Source organism: Ostrea edulis, chromosome 5, assembly GCF_947568905.1.
Source record: "Ostrea edulis chromosome 5, xbOstEdul1.1, whole genome shotgun sequence".
NCBI lineage: Eukaryota > Metazoa > Mollusca > Bivalvia > Ostreida > Ostreidae > Ostrea > Ostrea edulis.
The window spans coordinates 26,714,089-26,733,297 of NC_079168.1; the positions used below are offsets into that span (position 1 = coordinate 26,714,089).

Sequence of the window (19,209 nt, forward strand, 5' to 3'; positions counted from 1 at the left end):
TGTGAATACATTCTGCCTGATAAGAAAGAAAGGTGTAGATAACGAACAGTGATCGATCTCGTAACTCCTATAAGCAATACAAAATATATTGTTGGGCAAACACGGACTCCTGGATATACCAGAGGTGCATATATAAATAGATATTGTATTAAATATCTGTGTTAACGGCAAAATAAGAATTTATCTGTAAAACAAACTGGGTGACTTCAGCTTTTCCATCGTGGATTTCCAAAATTCATGTACCAATGTTTTCTTATCGCTGGGATATAGTGATCATTTCTCTCAACTGCTTTAAGAGCCATTCTTTGTAAGCATCAACATTTTGAATATAGGGATGGATAGGTACCCTCACCGATTTTGCTGAAATTTGGCATATAGTGATTATTTGATTCCCTCGCATAGAATTCGTCATCAAAATTTGTAATTGAGGTACCGTTGCCATGGTTACAAGAACACCTTGAAAATAGCTCCCAAGATGCTTAGAAATGCCCGATTTTGGCCTGTTTTTATTAAACATTAATAAATTAATTTTACTGGTGTACACAATTCTTTATTGCTTGCTTAAAAATTAGATTAAGCATAGCAAATACATAATAAAACATCAATAAGTCAATATTGAATTACACTTTGTTCATGAAGTTGAAAAATTAATGTTTTGGCATATTGACTATTTAAAAAAAATCAATTTTAAGCTATTTTATGACATCATTTACAGGAAAACAGGACAACATACATCTATATTTTGAATGTGTTTGAATTACTTTGTATCGAATGTAATTTTGGCTGTTCACAAGATAAGATAACTAGATATTTATCTATATTGGTATTTCCTATAAAAAACATTATATGACTCTGCTTAGATTTAAGTATTACAAAGGGGAAATGTGAAGGTAAATATGTTACTATGCAAATGAAAGGGCCAGCAACCATAATCATTGAAAACAATTCAATGTAGTTCAGTAGATTGATTCTATAATATCAGAACTTTATCTTTGTATTCATAGGCTGGCTTAACTATACTAATTAAAGAATGATTCAATTTGTAGTTTCGTTGCTATAGAAAACTAATTCTATGGAAACATGATGTTGGTTATTCAAATCTCTTTTTAATTACATTATCTACAAGTATGTTACCTACTTATACTCAATTGAGTCAGTTTTGACCAGAGATAGTCCAAAAGTCCTATTAAAAAATGTTAGTAATCTGACTGTTTTGTCTCCATGGAAACATTGAATAGGAACTGTAGCAGCTACACGTAACTCTAGTATATTAATGATCGAGTATACATGCTTTTCCCAACATTTTTTGGCACTGATTTTTATCAGCTATCCACATTCTGAACACTGTTACATATGCACTAAAGCTTTCTAATTTGTTTTATATGTCAACTAAAGCTGCAAGGTATCAGAAACATTATGTTACTTAGGTCATAATATACTTACACAGCCCTTTCATTTTATTTCTTTCTTTCCCGATTAATCCAACTTTAGTGAAAAAACTGAATAGGGATGGTCTTTTGGCTTGTGTGAGTTCTCTCTCCAAAAGAACATAAGCGCATTTTTCTAATTAATTTGTAGCAAATAATTTCATTCATTTTCATGAATATTGGATTCTGTGATGATGGCATTAAAAAGTTAATTCACAATGCAAAATTGAAAATTGATGCCTAATAAAATTTCCAACACATCCATCGTTTATAACAACACAATTTACAGGCGTGTGGATTGCTGTTGTTTAAATGAGCTTAAGGTTTATTTATCAGAATTAAATTAAATGGGTTTATATACTATAGGTGAATGACTTATAAAATACAGGCATTTCAAAAATATTTCCCACCTTCCAAAACGGGGTGCTGTGTTGGTGTTATTTTCTTGCTGAAAGCAAATTTTGTGTCCGTTTTGGTTATATTAAGAATTGGAATTTAAAGTTGTTCTGTTTCTGTCAGACTTATCCTGATTGCTTTCTATTCGATTAAGAATTCTACATTTTAAATTGCAGACTCTAAAGCTCACAGTCAGTGCAGGAAATGAATTAATCAATCTTTAATTATATGTTCAAGATTTATATAAAATAGAGTTTGTAAACAATGATTAACACACGATATTTATTTTACATTTATCAATATTCTTCAGTAAATTACATCTACATTTGCATTATTCAGTTGTACACAGTTCCTTCCAAGAAAGACGAGAAATTAAAAAACACTCCATCAAATATTATCCAAGAATCTCAGCATCTGTGATTTTTCTCAGTGGCTACATTCCAGCAGATCAATCTTTAAACAAGTTACAGCCATGTTGGATACACTTGAATTTTAATTACCCTTAGTTGTGTTGCCATATGATATGTTGAGTCTTAATACATTCCTCACAGAAAACATTGCCGTCTTAATTTTACTTAGAACATCCAATCTTGAATCTGCATCCCTGACCGTCAGAACTAAATACATATAGAAAATAATAAATGTTTCTTGCTGATTAATACGTTCATATCATCAGATTGATCAATTACAGACTTCAAAATGCAATTTAATTGTCAGATTTATGAATAGTTACAAATGTGATACAACTTTATTCACAAACACCTATCGGCACAGACATTTCTCGTTTAAAGTTTTGCTAGAAGTTTATGTTTGTTACGAATAGCTGAGCTAATGGCGGTTTACGTCGAGACAACCCAAAGAAAATAAGAATTTTGTAACACTTTACATATTTAATGGAATTAATAATCAAGTTACAAGTATAAACATAAAATGCTGATTGGTATGGTTTGTCGCTACTGGTTTGTCTTTCATACATTCCGCTCCTGTGACCTGTTCTACAAAAAAAAACCACCGGTCCCTTCACACACACACACACACACACACACACACACACACACACACACACACACACACATCTTACTTGTCCACAGGTAGGACACCACACATAACCAGGCTTCTCGGGTTAGCAGGTTGTTAGGAATCACCAGAAGGAATACACAGGCGAACAGGACAGGACTTCAGAAAAGCAGGACCATATAACTAGATAAAACTTGTCATCACAGTGCCAGTCATGTGGATAATAAAGAATTTAATGGCAATACAATTAAATATAACGAGAGAAGTATATTGACATCCTTCTCCCTGGACTACCGTTTGCAGTATGAATTGTAGCACGGATTGGCGGTTTAAATGTCCAGTGGACTGAAGTTACAAATGGAATATTTACAGTGATAAGAAACTGAGACGACAAGGGCTCAGTACGGGGTATATGGTACTAAGACTAAAATAAATTAATAGAACTCATTTTAATGTGACAAGTTTTAACGGTGATTTGCAGATATATTTGTTTACTGTCTAATTATTTTACAAACTAGACAAAAATGAATAACAATAAACTACTCACGGATCTGAACTGTTATGAGAGTGGCATTGGACGCATTTTTTCCGGCTAATTTTCTCAGAGGTTTTTTCATTCAAGTTATTCCAATTGTAAAGATGATCGCAGGGTAAATCCACTAATATGTCATGTTTGAAAGCTACCCACCAAGAGCATAACGATCTACGACAAACACTTAAGTATCAAATGAATTTTTTTACTTGATTCAAAGACTTAAACCGGCTCAAATATTCAAAGCACTCTTCACTGAGTTCACAAATTTCTGCTTTCACTTCGTAAAAGGGACGTAACTTGTCTTGATCATGAATATACTTGGAATAATCATTGCAGCCAAGAGTCGAGGTGATCAAGATTTTGGAAAAACTCGCATATTTTTGCAATAGCGTAAGATTTGAAATTAATTTATTTTCTTAGATGACATAAGACATCTCTAATTTTTTGATATATTATTCTAGTAGATACGATATACATTTATCAATGTAAGAAAAATCCACCAGTTGTTGTGTTTCTGCACAATATAGAAGCAATTTTCTTTTATTTTCAGTAGAATTTTGGGGTATTTGAGAGCATATATTTCGTGTCAAGGCGTTCCAGCAAATGGATTTTATTTTCAAAAATTACAAACAACATAGCACTTTTGACGAATTTAGCTCCAGTCTTTAGCGCTCTGTTTTTCATTTTAGCTCTAACAAGTTTATTGTTTTATTCTTTCTTGTTTCATTATTTCCAAAATTTCGGCTTGAGCATCACTGATTAGACATTATTTGTCAAAATGCGCATCTGGTACATCAAAATTGGTACCGTATGTTTTACATTACGACCCCTGGGTCGAGACCTTTGCTGGTGGACTGTTAGTCCCCGAGAATATCTATAGCCCAGCAGCTAAGTACTTCGTTACTAGTTTGAAAATATGGATGCATATTTACTTGAAATTCATTTGAAAATTAAGAAGTATTTCCCTCATGCATAACTCTGATCTTTCGACGAATTTGGCTCCAGTTTTTTGGCACTCTATTTTTCCTTTTAGCTCTTACAAGTTTAGTTTTTTTTGGATTTCCAAAATTTCGGCTTGAGAATCACTTAAGGGAAATTATTTGTTGAAATACGCATCTGGTGCATCAAAATTGGAACCGTATAAGTTTTTCATAGCTTGGTTAAATAGTAAATGGAAGTTGAATGAAACATAAATACATACAATTTTGGAGGGAAAATTTAACATTTAGTGAGACTCACGTCTTTGCATAAAATCGGATGTCTTGTTGCCATTTAAGCACCAAAAGAAATTACATTTTCAATGGTGTCATGATTAAAGGACTAAAGTTTGTATACGTTGTGTAAAATTTCGTCAAAATCCGTGTCGGTCGTTTTCCACATTTTGATGCTCACAGAGAATGGTTCTTGATGCGCAAGATCGTTCTGTTGGTCCTACAGGGGTATCATTAGTCTCCTTTCAAGTTAGTATTTCGCAAATTCAATGATCGTCCAAATGGTCTAGTTTACCAATGCAACCTGCCATTGGGTTAAATGCTGTCTGACGTGTTTGATACTTATGTTCGGCCGTTCTATGGATACTGGGTTTGACTAGGTATTATTTCATTTTTACCTGATCAAAACACAAGGGTCATGGTGGATGTGACCTGCTGACAGGGGATACTTACTCCTCCTAGGCAAATGAATACATATTTACGAAAGTTCGTAGAAGCAAACGTAAACTTAGGATTTACGTCTGACTTAAGATTAGAGTTAAGTACTCGAATGATTGAATTCACAAAACTTTTTGTAGCTGCATACGTGATTTTCGAATTGGTAGATGTGTAACTGCAGATACGAGTGTGCAGTGGCTTTTTTGAAGCGAAAGAAAAATGACTGTTATATAATCTGTGCTACCACCACATTATACTAAAAAAGGGGAACACCAAATCTGATGAGAAAGCTACGAATGTCAGCGAGTATGCCTCACCGCCGTAAAATGGTTGAAATATTGCCAAAAAAGGGCGTAAAACCATAATAATCAATCAATCCTGTCAACTGTGTACTTTTAGTTATGAAAATTGTTTGTGTAGAAATGGTCCTTATTTTCCCTTTGATTACTGATTGTCAGGCCGTTTTTGGCACACTGATTTTGACTACGGATAACTCCGTTTACCTGATCAGGAGATAGGGCTCACGGCGATGTGACCAGTCGACAGGAGATGCTTGCTCTATCTTTGCACCTGTTCCCATTTCTGGTGTGTCCAGGTGTCCCTGTTTGCCCAACTATCTATTCTGTATTGTTTTACGTATGTATTAGTTATTTACATATATGAATATGTGCCCACTATTTAAACATTAAGATCCAATCACTTCTGTGTCCATGGTAACCTCACTTTTAACAATTCCATAATTGAAATACCAAAGTATATCCCATTTTTATTTCATGACGGGGGCAAGAGGTAAACGACAGAATTGCGACTTGTACACAAGTGTATACATGTATCATTATTAGAACTGTATTTTAAACGAACTTAACATTAATTCCACTTTTGGCAAACTTTTTACACTTCAAATGCCCATTGAAATTATGAAATTCTTCAAAACCATGCTTCAGTTTTAGAAACATATAATATTCCAGTCAATGGGTCCGATGAATATGTGTTACCGTACCTAAACTGGATTCATAAACTTCATAAAAAACATTAGAAAGAAAGATACATCGCTGGATCTAGTAAATGTTTTACAAAGCTCATGAAAATATTGATTGCTGTAAAGGAAAAACTTACTGTGCAACTATATTTGCAAGAAGCGGTGAAAATCAAACGCGGATTCTAAACTCTAAACAACTTTGAGTAAATTTGAAATTGCAAAACTTTTCAAATCAACATCAAAACGTTTGACTTTTTAACACTTTACCATTCGTAGCGATAAATTAAAGACTATATTTTTAGACATCATTGCCAGTTGCCTCTTTAACAAAATTGGAAATCAGATATATTCATATATATACAATGGATAGTGAGCCAGTAATAGAAAAAGTTACTTTGTTAAAAAATACTCTGATTTCACATGCAATTACCATGAACTCTTCTTCAGTCGTGTTTATCTCTCATATATATATATATATTGCAGATCAGTCCTTTTTCTTGTGTAAATTGTGAAATAAAGAAGTTGTCCGGTGTCATTTCTTACCTTATCGACAGGGTATATGCTGAGACAGGATGTTCACTTAATGTTTTGATGCAAAAACTTCAAGATCGCGACAAAATTTCTAAAATACGAACTATGTCGCATTTTGTTTGTATTTCTACCGCAACACCCCAACAGGAATAACACATGTACAGCGCATTACATTAAATATTTAGATAGAAAAGTGCAAGCTTACTATCATTTGGGAAATAATTAATAAAATTGATATAATTACATTCCAATGTATTTTTGCAAAGACAAGCTTTACATTCTTCATGATAGTTTTTGGCAATGCCATCATAGCGTTGATCTAACCAATTATATTCAAGAAAACCATTCTGGTTTTGTGGCTCTTACAATCATTTTGTAAATTCTTTGAAGGTACGACTTTGGTTTGTTTGTTTCTGGGCACGTAGAATCAGGGTGCAGGGGGATGCTCCCTTTTTCGACAATGACCTTTATTCATTACTTTCTAATACAAAAGAAAAATATATTGGGTGACTGCCCTCTACCACCAATCATTTATTTTAGCTGTAGCAGTGAAAGCGATTAATATAAGCATGAAAGTCAGGAGTACATTCCATTAAGTGAAGTATGAACATAAATAGTAAAATACTCCCCCCTCCCCCAATGATATAAGAAAATGAAGAATGGGAGTTTTAAGGCACTTAAAGACTCTAACCTAAACTCCCGCCACTGCCCTACTGTTGAAGACAATGAAGACTGGACATTTTTAAACATTGATTTTTGTTTTTATCATTTTGCTTGTCATGGATTTTGGAGAAGCCAACTTCATACGGTGAATATTACGAAAAGTGATCAATCTCATAACTCCTATAAGCAATACAAAATAGATAGTTGGGCAAACACGGACCCCTGGACACACCAGAGGTGGGATCAGGTGCCTAGGAGAAGTAAGCATCCCCTGTTGACCGGTCACACCCACCGTGAGCCCTATATCCTGATCAGGTAAACGGAGTTATCCGCAGTCAAAATCAGTGTCATATGTCTTTTGAATAAATTCTGCCTGGTAAGAATAGAAAGAAGAGGTCAGCCAATAAAGGAGCATGCGATTTGATAACAAAGTTGCCATATCTACCCCATTGTGTATATGCGTCTTTTCATTTTAATCTGATTAGTCTTTTCAAAAGTGGCTATATAACTGGATATGATTCTTAAAACCAAGGAAGAAAAGGTGGTTTTAAGGTATTTTGTTGGAAACTGTGTTAAAGGATTTGAGAAGTCTGCTGGAATCCCCATTTCGTGTACATCTGAAGAAAGTTTGTTTTTTAAATTCTCTCTTAAAAATCACAAGGTAGAGCGGTAGGAAGTGTTTACACACATTCGTGTTTCTTTAGTGCACATTCACTTTTTATTCGTACCCGGAATCCTGCAGTAAGGGTGAGGAAACGTGTGGGATTTGAGTCGTTACATGGGAACGTACGGCTGCTCTGGAGAGCAATGATGCTTATGGACTTTTTGTTTTCCACACTGATAGCTGAAAACTAGGAAAACAATTGTCTGTATTGAAAGTTTTTTTTCATTGTGTAGAAAGAAAAAAATGCCATTACTAAATATTTTTTTAAATTTGGTATGATTTGTTGTGCATGCATTTTAGGCATCTTCATTCTAATATTCATCCTTATGCATTGTCGTCATCGCTCCCACCAGTGTCTCATCCCCAAAAAAGATCCTTGGCAGACTGTGCGATACCTAAACCTGCATATAGTAAATACATCTTTCAATATTGAGATCAGTGAAAATAGTAGAGGTATACATCAGAAAACAAAGTTGTACTTGCATACGATTCTTAAGTTCTGGTATTGATAAGCAGCAGTGACACTTCAGGTATCTCAATAGAACTATATAGCAATGACTGGTGTCATTTTCTTACTTGGATGAATGCAAAACAATACAAAAAAACGCATTTATAGAGTCTTTAATCACCAAAAATGATAAATATCAGTGATTCAAAATGTAAACGGTGATCATCAATTGTATGACGTGGAAATTCTACCTGATAGAAAACACGTGTCATTTCACATCCAGTTTCGAAAACAACGGTTGATGACGTAATCTTGCACCATACACTTTCAGAAATCGTATAATTCAGTGAAAAGAGCCTATACATATATGTATTTCATAAAAAAAAATCTGAATTTTCCACACATTGATCAAAGGTTAACGGACAAACATGAAACCATTCCCTCATATTGGAGTGAATGATTGCTAAATTGTTCTTGAAAAGATGCCTGAATAAATGAATAGATAAATGGCTCACGAGCGTTATCTATGACCACAGCACCCCATAATGAGGGAATAGAACTAGAAACAGTTCTTGTTGGTGCAGAAGGGACATTTTCTCTTACTTGAACATACACATATATACTTATTTGTTATCAAACCAGATCGATGTGACAATGAATAACACATAATATGTCCCGAAACGGAGATGGGAAACGAAAGCCAATCTGCTCCAAGAGAAGAGTTGTAAGTACTAAGTGAATATATGTAACAATAAATAAAATGCATTTGGATTTCATACAAAATAAATTGCACTTTTTTTAAGGTACACATGAACATAAAAACATATTCACATACTCATATGCCATTATATTAATCAGGTGAAGCTTTGTAGTTACCTTGTCCTACTCCCTCCATAACACGGCCGAGTCTCCTTCTACGACGTGACCTCCTGCGGCCCCCTTTTCTCCTACGTCGGCCCCAACGTTTTTGTATGTCATGCGTTTCATCTGATGAATAATTCACAATTTTGATTGATATTTTCAATCAATGATCAAAAGAAGTTAGTGATTGTTTAGTGCTCTATAATAACATAATGATAATGAGATGGTGATTCCTCAGTCTACTACGCTAATATACTTATAATGAGATGCTGATTGTTCAGTCTACTACACTAATATAATCATAATGACACAGAGATTCCTCTGTCTTCTACACTAATATAATTATAATGAAAGAGAGAGTATTTTACACTACAATGAGATAGTGAGTGTTCAGTATTCTTTAATGATATAATTATAATGAGATACTGATTGTTGAGTATTCAACATTAATTTAGTTATAAAGAGATAAAGTAATCTACACGAAAATAACAAAATGAGATACTTGATTATTCAGTAATCTACATGAATATCTTGAGATAAAGTAGTATACACTAATATATTTATAATGCGAGAAAATATTCTACAATAATATATTTATATTGAGATAGAGATCGTTCAGTATTCTACACTAATATGATTGAAAACTTCAAAAAAGTGACAGAATATATGTTGTAAAATATAGGACGCATTTTATGATGGCTGCAAATTCAACAGAAATGAAGAAATGTAAGAAAAAACTTCATATTTGAAAATGACTGTTTAAACAGCAAGATTTCACACCAGTATGTGTTTTATGAAACGTTAACTAGCATCCATCAACTTTCCTTAAACTTCACAGTTCCTGCTGTCATGTTATATATTTTCGAAATGAAATATATATTCAAACAGGTAATCTCAAATAAAACATTGATGCTAAAATGATTTCAAACACTTACCCTCATTTGATAGCGCTGAATCGCCCACTGCACGTTTATATTCTATCATATCTAAGAAAAATGTGAAAAAAAGTTTTAATTATTCTTCGTAACATACCATCTAAGAGATAATTTTATCTGCAATACATACAAAATCATTTAGGCACTATACTACCTGCAATTGCACTATCTATATCTCGCCTGGTTCGAATCAGCATATCCTTCCCATCTGAAAAAAGATTTATAATTATGAGGCGAGTTTTACTATTTGTTTTCAGAAATTGGGACTTTAAATTTTCATACCGTTGGGTTATTTATGATATCACCATCTAATTCTACTGTTTTTATTGAAATGTAACATTTACTGGATTTAAATGAAAAGTTTTGATGGAAAAGTGAGATTGTTATATCTAACTATCTTCTAAATCTATTTTAATCGACTTTTATATATACCCAGTAAACATTGCAAATGTGTTTATAGAATATGATATAAAAATTGGATGCATGGGTTGTTATTACAAACGACATATCAAAACAAAAGTATGTACAATCCATCCGTATGAGGTTAGTTATCCAGAAGTGATAAAAGAATAAGATAGGTCACATGAGGAATATGTTTTGGTTCCAGTTGACAAAGCTAGTAACAACATTGTCTTTGTTTGTTAGGCTCGTTATTACAATTGTATTTTAAACGGAATTGGCATCAATTCTACTTTTGGCAATCGTACTTATACTCCAACTGCCCTTTCAAAAGATGAAATTCTTCAAAACCATGCTTCAGTTTTGAACACATTTAATATCCCAGTCAATGGGTTGGGTGAATATGAGTTACCGAACCTATTCTGCATTCTTAAACGTCATAAAAACCCTTACAAATAAAGATACATTGTTGGATCCAGTAAATGTCATACCACGAATTTATCTTTGCTCCTCACGAATATCAACACCTGTGAAAGAGAAAGTTGAAACGTACTGTGCGACTACAAATGCCAGAAATGGTGGTAATCAAATGTGGACGCTAAACAATTCTTTTCTCAAATCAACAACATCAAAACGTATGACTTTTAAACACATTGCACGACCATTCCTCATGATGAAATAATAACTACACTTTTTAATGAAAGCTGGAGATGACGAACAGTGATCAATCTCATAACTTTTATAATGTAAAACTTATACGGTACCAATTTTGATGCACCAGATGTGCATTTCGACAAATAATGTGTCTTCAGTGATGCTCAACCGAAATTTTGAAATCCGAAATAATAGTAAACGTGTACGCCCTAAGAGCTATAAGCAATACAAAATAGAGCATTGGGGAAACAAATCACCCAAAGTCAATAAAAGCGTGCAATTGAGGGTTTCAAAATCATAGTTTATCGACCATTCAAAATATATATGGTAACATGCATTTATTAATGGTAAATATCTGTTGAACACTCACCTCAAATTGTTTCAAGTTAAGTATGACAGATTTTTTTTTACAGTAGGTCAAAGTATGGTATATTTTTCGAGATTTTTCTCACATGTAACCTTCGTTACTGAGTCCTTGACATGATAATATTTAAGATAAACATTAATTTTCCATGTATTATTCCATAATTTGTATTAGAATTGACTGAGCATATATTTTTCTAATTTGTGAAAGACAATAAATACAGTTTTTCAAAGAAAATATTTAATCAACACAACAAGAAATTATCTGCTGTAAAAGTCAGCAATAAGATTTTAAGAGCGCAAAATAAACGACTAGATATCACTTTCAATATCTTTGAAATGGCAAAAAATAAAATTGATTAACAAATATTCTCGAACAGTTCAATATTTATGAAACATGAAAACAAAAGACTAGCAATAGATATAGAACGATAGCTTTTTTGTATGTAAATGAAGTAGCGCTATTATTATGTAACGTATGTTTCAACACTTACACAACAGTACATCCATGAAAATATTGTGCCAAAACGATGCCACCATCAGTTATTCTTTACGATTGATGTTGCAAAATCATAACGACATCACTTAATTCAATGGAAATACCAATTTTAATAGAAATATAACGTAGACAAGCAAAATTTTTTACCAAATGTGTCTTTTCTTCTGAATTTGTTAATTTGCAATAAATGTGCGATTAAAACAAAAGTGATAGATTGATGTTTCGCTATTTAAATGCTCATGATTCTTATAGAAATAACAGACACATGTTTTGAAACCTGGATTGCTCTTTGTTATAATAAACAATGAAAGTAACGTATGTTTCTTATTTTTCCTTTCATTACTATAAACACACCATTTCTATTCAAAAAATGGAAAGAATCATATGTACCCATTTCTAACAATCTGTTTACAATAATAATATAAAGAAAATGTTTAATTTCCCAACATTTTAATTAAATGTATACCGAATCTTATGTTTTTGTTGCTTATTTTGGAATACCTTTCCATAGAAACTGTCAGTATAATCCACCACGCGGTGTTCTGAATGAATATTTAACGATGTCCCCTATTAATTTTGAGGTCAAAAGGACAACGGTTAAACTACTCTGGACATACGCTATTGTCCGTTGAGAAATCTTTCCTTGATAGACATCAAACTTGAAACACTGGTGCCCCTTATGAATAGATGACTCCCATTGGATTCCAAGTCACAAGGTCAAAGGTCATACAAAATTACTCAAATGACCAGTTGCTTATAAGTATTTTGAGAGACAAAACTTACATGTATCATTATGGTAGCCTTTGACCGGTAGTTAAACCTTTATTTTCACTGTCTATACAGACATTCTACCTTTTCAGTATTGCCACAAGTGGAGCATATAATATTATTTCTAAAACATTTTTTCATGGTTGTTCTTATGTTTTAATACATTTTTTTTCATGGTAGTTATTCTGTACTTCTACTCTCACAAGCGCCATTTCTGAAAAAAAAAATAAATAAAAAATTAAAAACAAGTAGAATAATATTACGTAACGGAATTTGTGGTAACATATGTTACACTCAGATAAAATATTTTTGATTGATTTCTCCATAAGATTGCATAGAACAATCATCAGAGATTAGTCCCTTCATTTCTAAGATATATTATGAAAAGATGCTGAATTCTAGCAAATTGATAAATGTAGAGTTGCATAGTTACATGTATCATAAATAGGACAGTAGCAGAGAAAAACATGGCCTGTATTTCTTGCAGAGGATATCTGTATATGCTAGTGAATACGGGAACAATAACACATTTGTTTCTTCATAACATAGTTGATATTCAACAAACATATCATTAATGATGATATTTTGTCAATATGTAGTTCAATATTTGATGTCGAATCAAGCATTTCATTAAGAAGGTATGCTACACCAGAGAAATTTGATGTGGATGAAAAGTGGAGGATATGTACAACAATATTTTGAAGTTGAAAATCTTCAAATTTACTTTATTTTGTCAAAAAATACAGTTTTATTAGAAAGTAAACTGGAAAAAAATTAAAACCCCTGCTGGATTCGAACCTGCGACCTACAGTTCAGCAGTCGGTATTCAAACCCACTGAGCTACTCGGCTAGGTATTGAAATTGTAAAGGAAAAGTAAAATATTGCTGATATCGATTTTTTCATCCATGTTTTTACAGGAAGTCAGCCATTATGACGATGTAGAGTACTACCTTAAGTAGCGTATGTTACTTTGAGTAATGTATGTTACCAGCATTCTACTCAATGTAATTCTTACACCAGAAGAATTTCGAGATATTTGGAATACGATATACATTCTTTGATATCAGAAGAACAAATTCAGACCAAAACATTTCATCTGCTTAATCAATATTGTATATCAAACATTGCAGTTGTTGTAACAGTACTTACCGTAAGAGAAAATTAATCCTAATTCTCAAAGTTTAACACGTATTGACTTTCAAACTCAAATGTTCATAGTAGACGTTCATGTCGTATACCACATCATGCAGAGAGAGAGCAAAAATACGCTGGAAATTGTTCTATCATTCCCTTTAATTAATTTCTCGGTAACGAATGTTACATCACGAATGTTACATCTTGACACGTTTGTAAAATTTCAGACCAACCAATGACTTCTGCAAAAGAAATGTTTATATTTTCATTCTCTGTACACTACGAGATTTTCATAAAAGGGGTAACATTTGCTCTGCAAATACGTTTTCATAAAAAAAATTAGTGTATCGTATGTTACATTTCTAAAATCAGAATTCGAAATTTTGAGAATATGATGACTTCTTCTCAATGCCACATCCAAATATCGCTTGATGAATATTTTCACACAGTTTTTGAATATTTTAGCGCCAAAATAGATCAAAAACATAAAGATAATACGAAATCTTTGTCCATACATTGGGTGTTTAATTGACCCTATGATCACATAATATAATCTGGCGACATGGAGTAATATATACACCACTGCTTAAAATCATACGCAAAAGTTGTTAAACTTTTATTGAATGAAAATTTAGGAAATACAAATGATATTAACGCAAAGAAAATTTAAAAACACGCTCTCAGATTTTTATATTTGCTTGTTCAATTTTAAAAATTGAGTCGGCGACAGTCACGTACGTTACAAAATTGGGGTATCTACGCTTCCTACCAAGTTTATAAGTAAAGGGGAAATAAAAAGTATACCATGCCTAGGGAGGCTATGGGTCCATGAATGTATAGCACACAAAATATATGATTTGGTATAGCTTATTTTCTAATAAAGTGCCGGCGACATCGATTGCACGCTTTTATTGACTTTGAGTGAAATACACCTGGACATACCAGATGTGGGATCAGATGTATCGGGGGATAAAGCATCCCATGTCGACCAGCTACACCCACCGTGGGCCCTATATCTTGATCAGGTAAACAAAGTTATCCTAAGTCAAAATGAATGTGCCAAGAACGCCCAAACAATTGGTATCACATTTTAAAGATATGGCATTATAGACAGTTGCTTATTGAAAGATAAAGATAACGAACAGTGATCAATCTCATAACACCTATAAACAATACAAAACAGAAAGTTGGGCAACCACGGACCCCTGCATATACCAGAGCTGAGATCAGATGCCTCGGAGGAGTAAATATCCATTCTCGACCGATCACACCCGCTTTGAGTACTATATCTTGATCAGGTCAACGGACTTATCTGTAGTCAAAATCAGTGTGCCAAGAACGGCATAGCAATCACCATAAAATACGTCGGTCAGCATTAGACCCAATGATAAGTTGTATTGGCAAATGAGATTGTTATAGCGATCATATAACTTGCAAAATGCTGACTTTAAACGAGACTGTCGGAACCCCTGCACCATCAAATTGTTGGTCATTCTTATTTGTATAACCTGGTTAATTGCAGAACACGCCTGTGTGTATCGAATCAGTTGAGAGATATAAACACCATGTGTAGGTGATAACGAGTTATACGTGCCTAACTATGGGAAGTTGACGATGGAGAAGCTGAAACCATCCCGTTTATCATAAAGTTGAGTTGTTCATTTCCCGTTAATATCTATTTTAAATCAAATATCTAAGTATGAACCCGAAGTGGATGACTCTGTGGTTTCATTTATTTCCAGTTCACAAGAATATATCGAATTTACGTATGAATGAATATTAACATCTTTAATACGTAAAACGTTATCGGTAAATCTAAATGTCGCATTGAAGACCACAGCAAGGGATTTTTTTCTCAAGTAGAAGTTATTGAATAAATTCTGCTTCATATGAATATAAAAACAGGTCAGCTAGCAAATGAGCACAATTCGTGCCCATAGGTATTTCAACAGACTTTAGGAAGACCTGATCACCAAAGACTATGAAGACATTATCAATGAGGAACTCATTTCAATTTCAAAGTATTTGTGTGTGGAATCAGAGTAGTTATTAACAAAGTAATTTTTTAGATGAGTAATCAATAGATATGAACATTTGCGTTTTCCATTTTTGTTGATGAAGAAGACTACTGACAAACAAGTTGATGGTGCAGGACTTCCAACATTTTCGTTTAAAGTCAGCATACCGCAAATTCTATGGTCGTTATAGCAATCTAGTTTGCAAATAGAACCGAACATTGATTTACATGCAACTGATAATGGAATATTTCCATATAGATATGAAAGACCAGCATTGTTAATTTCAAGGTACATTACTACTGAATTGTAAAGATAACGAACAGTGATCAATCTTATAACTCCTACAGGCATTACAAAATACAGAGTCGGGCAAACACGGACCCTTGGATATACCAGGAGTGTGATCATGTGCCTAGTAGGAGTAAGCACCTCGATCAACCTGTTGTATTAGTAAACGATGTCGTTATAACGGCCATATAATTTGTGAAATACTAAGTTTAAGCGGGAGTGTTGAAACCAATGTAACATCAGTTTGTTTCTCACTAGTCTGCCTCAATGCAATAACTGTTCATATGGAAAACAAGCTCTAGGGTATTCAATAAGGCTGTACAAATATGGAACCTTAGATATACTAAAAGTGGGATCGGGAATCTAGGAGGAGTAAACATCCATTTTGAATCGGCAACACCCAGCGTGAGGCGTATAGCTCCAATGGGTAAACACGTGTAGCCCGCAGTAAATAACAGTGATTAAATACGGAATTAGATATATAATGCTATTAATTTCATAAGCAGATGAAGTTACTCACCGAGGTCTGAGGAACTTTCGACATGATTACTTTCGTCAATGCTCCTGCTGGATGATTCTGAAATTTTAAGTTTTGTGAGTCACAGCTTTCAGTAAATATAAATGAAAATAACACGATAGATATTACAGTTGCACATGTAGATACTGTACATTCTTTATTTTACGCGAGCATTTATGATTACGAAATCACTCATGGACATCAAATCGCGAAAAAATAAATACGCGAGTGTTCTGTTGATTAATTTTTTTGCATGTATTTTAGCAATATAAAAAAAAAAGCGTCAAATATTTTTCGCAAGTGATGTTTCTCGCAAAACTACGCGATAATAAATTCCTCTCGTATAATTAGAAATTTACAGTAATGATAGATTGATATTTACTTTGCAGAAAAATACCAATCAGTGGTATTGCGAACAACAGTAACACCCTCATAGGAACCATATTGAATATCCGTCCCTGGGAGTGTCAATGATATCGAGATGCAATACCATGTCTTTATATGCACTGTAACAAACGCAAGTTTTTGAAAACAAATATGTACACCTGTCAAATTGCTGTGTTTTTTTTAACAGATACCTATGTCAAATTACCCATTCCGTACTATTATTTATAATGTATGAACAAGCTATTCTGTTTGGTTATTGTAAAACACATCAAATTTTCAGGACGTTAATTTGTTTTATATGGGGTTTTCTTATAAGGTCTAAGCACCTTCTACAAGCTGTCGGTCGAGTTTTTACTTGGTGTATTTGATGTTTCCGTTTACTTTCTCCTAAAATACTTTTAAATTTATAATTCTAACGAAACAGTCGTAGTTATTTTGCATAATATGGTATTTACACAAGTAGAGACTGTAATTCAGCTTCTCATCATGGTAATCAAAATAGCTTAACTCAACGGCATAGGTTGTGAATATGTAAAACTTATACGGTACCAATTTTGATGCACCAGATGCGCATTTCGACAAATACAATTTCACGAGAAAAGTTTCCATAAGAAATATCCATTATTAACCGTCGTATCGAATCGTCCGCCAGCATTTTAAGCATCCTAAACAGTTTCCAAGGACAGAGAAGGAAATTGTGATACCCCATTTTTATTTTTTAAAAATGTCGGAACAGAGGAAACAATTCTAAATACCCCTATATGAAGAAAGCATGCATACTATCGGTATGTAGGAATAATTTTGTAGTTTTCAAAGATTATAAATACATCAAACTTGTACATGGACTAGATCCTGTGTGGGCATTTTAAGTGCATCATAATAAGAACCTTTAATCGATATCTAGATTTACAGTTGTTTAGGAAGTTAACTGGGATTCCTTGATTGAGCTAAAAGGAAATTCCAGTGTCTTCGACATATGCTTTATACTTAGCCAGAGCAAGATATTTTGTCTTCCCATGAAGACACGTTTAAATACATTCTGTCTAATAAGAATCTTGTAACTCTTATAATGTAAAACTTATATATACGGTACCAATTGTGATGCAACAGGTGCGCATTTCGACAAATAATGTCTGTTATAAGGAATACAAAATAGAGAGTTGGACAAACACGGACCCTTGGATATACCAGAGGTGAATATATAAATAGATATAAATATATATCCTATTGAATATGTATTCTAACGAAAAACTAATCATTCAACTGTAAAAGAAACAGGACGACTTCAACTTTTCCCTCGTGGAATTCCAATATTCTTGTAGCAATGTTTCTTATTGTCAGGATATGGTGATCATGTTTCTCAATTGCTTTAAGAGCCATTGTCCGTAAGCATCAATATTTTCAATATAGGGATGGATAGGTACCCTCGCCAATTTGACTGAAATCTGGTATATAGTGATTATTTGATACCCTCTCATAGAATTTGGCACCAAAATTTGTAACTAAGGTACTGTTGTTGCCATAGTAACAATAACACATTGAAAATAGCTCCCAAGATGCTTAGAAATGCTCGATTTGGCCTGTTTTTGATTAAATATAAATAAATTAAATTGACTGGTTTGCAAATTCCTCTATTGCTTGCTTAAAGATTAGGTTAATCATAAAAAATACATAATAAAAAAAATCAATAAATCAATATTGGATTACCTGTTGAAACAACAGGTAATCCAATATTGATTTATTGATTAGTTGAAAAATCAGTCATTTTTCAATTTGTCAATTTTGTCATTTTGATTATTTTTGAAAAACATCAATTTAAAGCCATTTTATGACATCGTTTACAGGAAACACGACAACATATATCCTTGAAAGTTATATATGATTTGATTCATCCCTTAATGTGTAAAATCTAAAAAAAAAAACCAAAAAGAAAAAAAAAAACCAAAAAAAAAAAAAAAAAACCCAACAAACTATGTCTTATTTTGCTAATCAAAAATATATAGCTTCAAAAATTGGTTGCCAGGGTATTATGACAAATCTCATGATCTGAATGTATGAGTAATGTTTGAATATCTT

At 33.1% G+C, this 19,209-nt stretch overlaps 1 protein-coding gene across 2 annotated transcripts; it reads right to left on the reverse strand.

The window, feature by feature from the left end:
• Window positions 1-8,042: 8,042 nt before the first annotated feature.
• On the reverse strand, window positions 8,043-17,211 carry LOC125652058 (uncharacterized). Of its 2 annotated transcripts, XR_008803127.1 has the most exons (7): window positions 17,129-17,211; window positions 16,750-16,806; window positions 10,996-11,031; window positions 10,260-10,313; window positions 10,106-10,156; window positions 9,186-9,296; window positions 8,043-8,262 (listed from the first exon to the last, which is right to left on the reverse strand). XR_008803127.1 is itself a non-coding variant. In XM_048880979.2 (6 exons), exons 1-6 carry the CDS (start codon window positions 17,187-17,189, stop codon window positions 8,219-8,221), a joined length of 378 nt encoding a protein of 125 aa, XP_048736936.2. In that variant the 5' UTR covers window positions 17,190-17,205; the 3' UTR covers window positions 8,043-8,218. The 2 variants fall into 2 exon arrangements, 1 of the variants encoding a protein (XP_048736936.2); XM_048880979.2 differs by lacking the exon at window positions 10,996-11,031 and having other exon boundaries at window positions 17,129-17,205.
• Between the last annotated feature and the right edge of the window lie 1,998 nt (window positions 17,212-19,209).

Bases quoted from the DNA above. Each gene is read 5' to 3' on its own strand.
- LOC125652058 (XM_048880979.2), bottom strand. From the start codon at position 17,189: ATGGTTCCTATGAGGGTGTTACTGTTGTTCGCAATACCACTGATTGGT. The intron at 9,297-10,105 runs GTAAGTGTTTGA...ATTATTCATCAG, and splicing joins TTCAGCGCTATCAAATGAGG to ATGAAACGCATGACATACAA. The intron at 8,263-9,185 runs GTAACTACAAAG...TACTATATGCAG, and splicing joins TATGGAGGGAGTAGGACAAG to GTTTAGGTATCGCACAGTCT.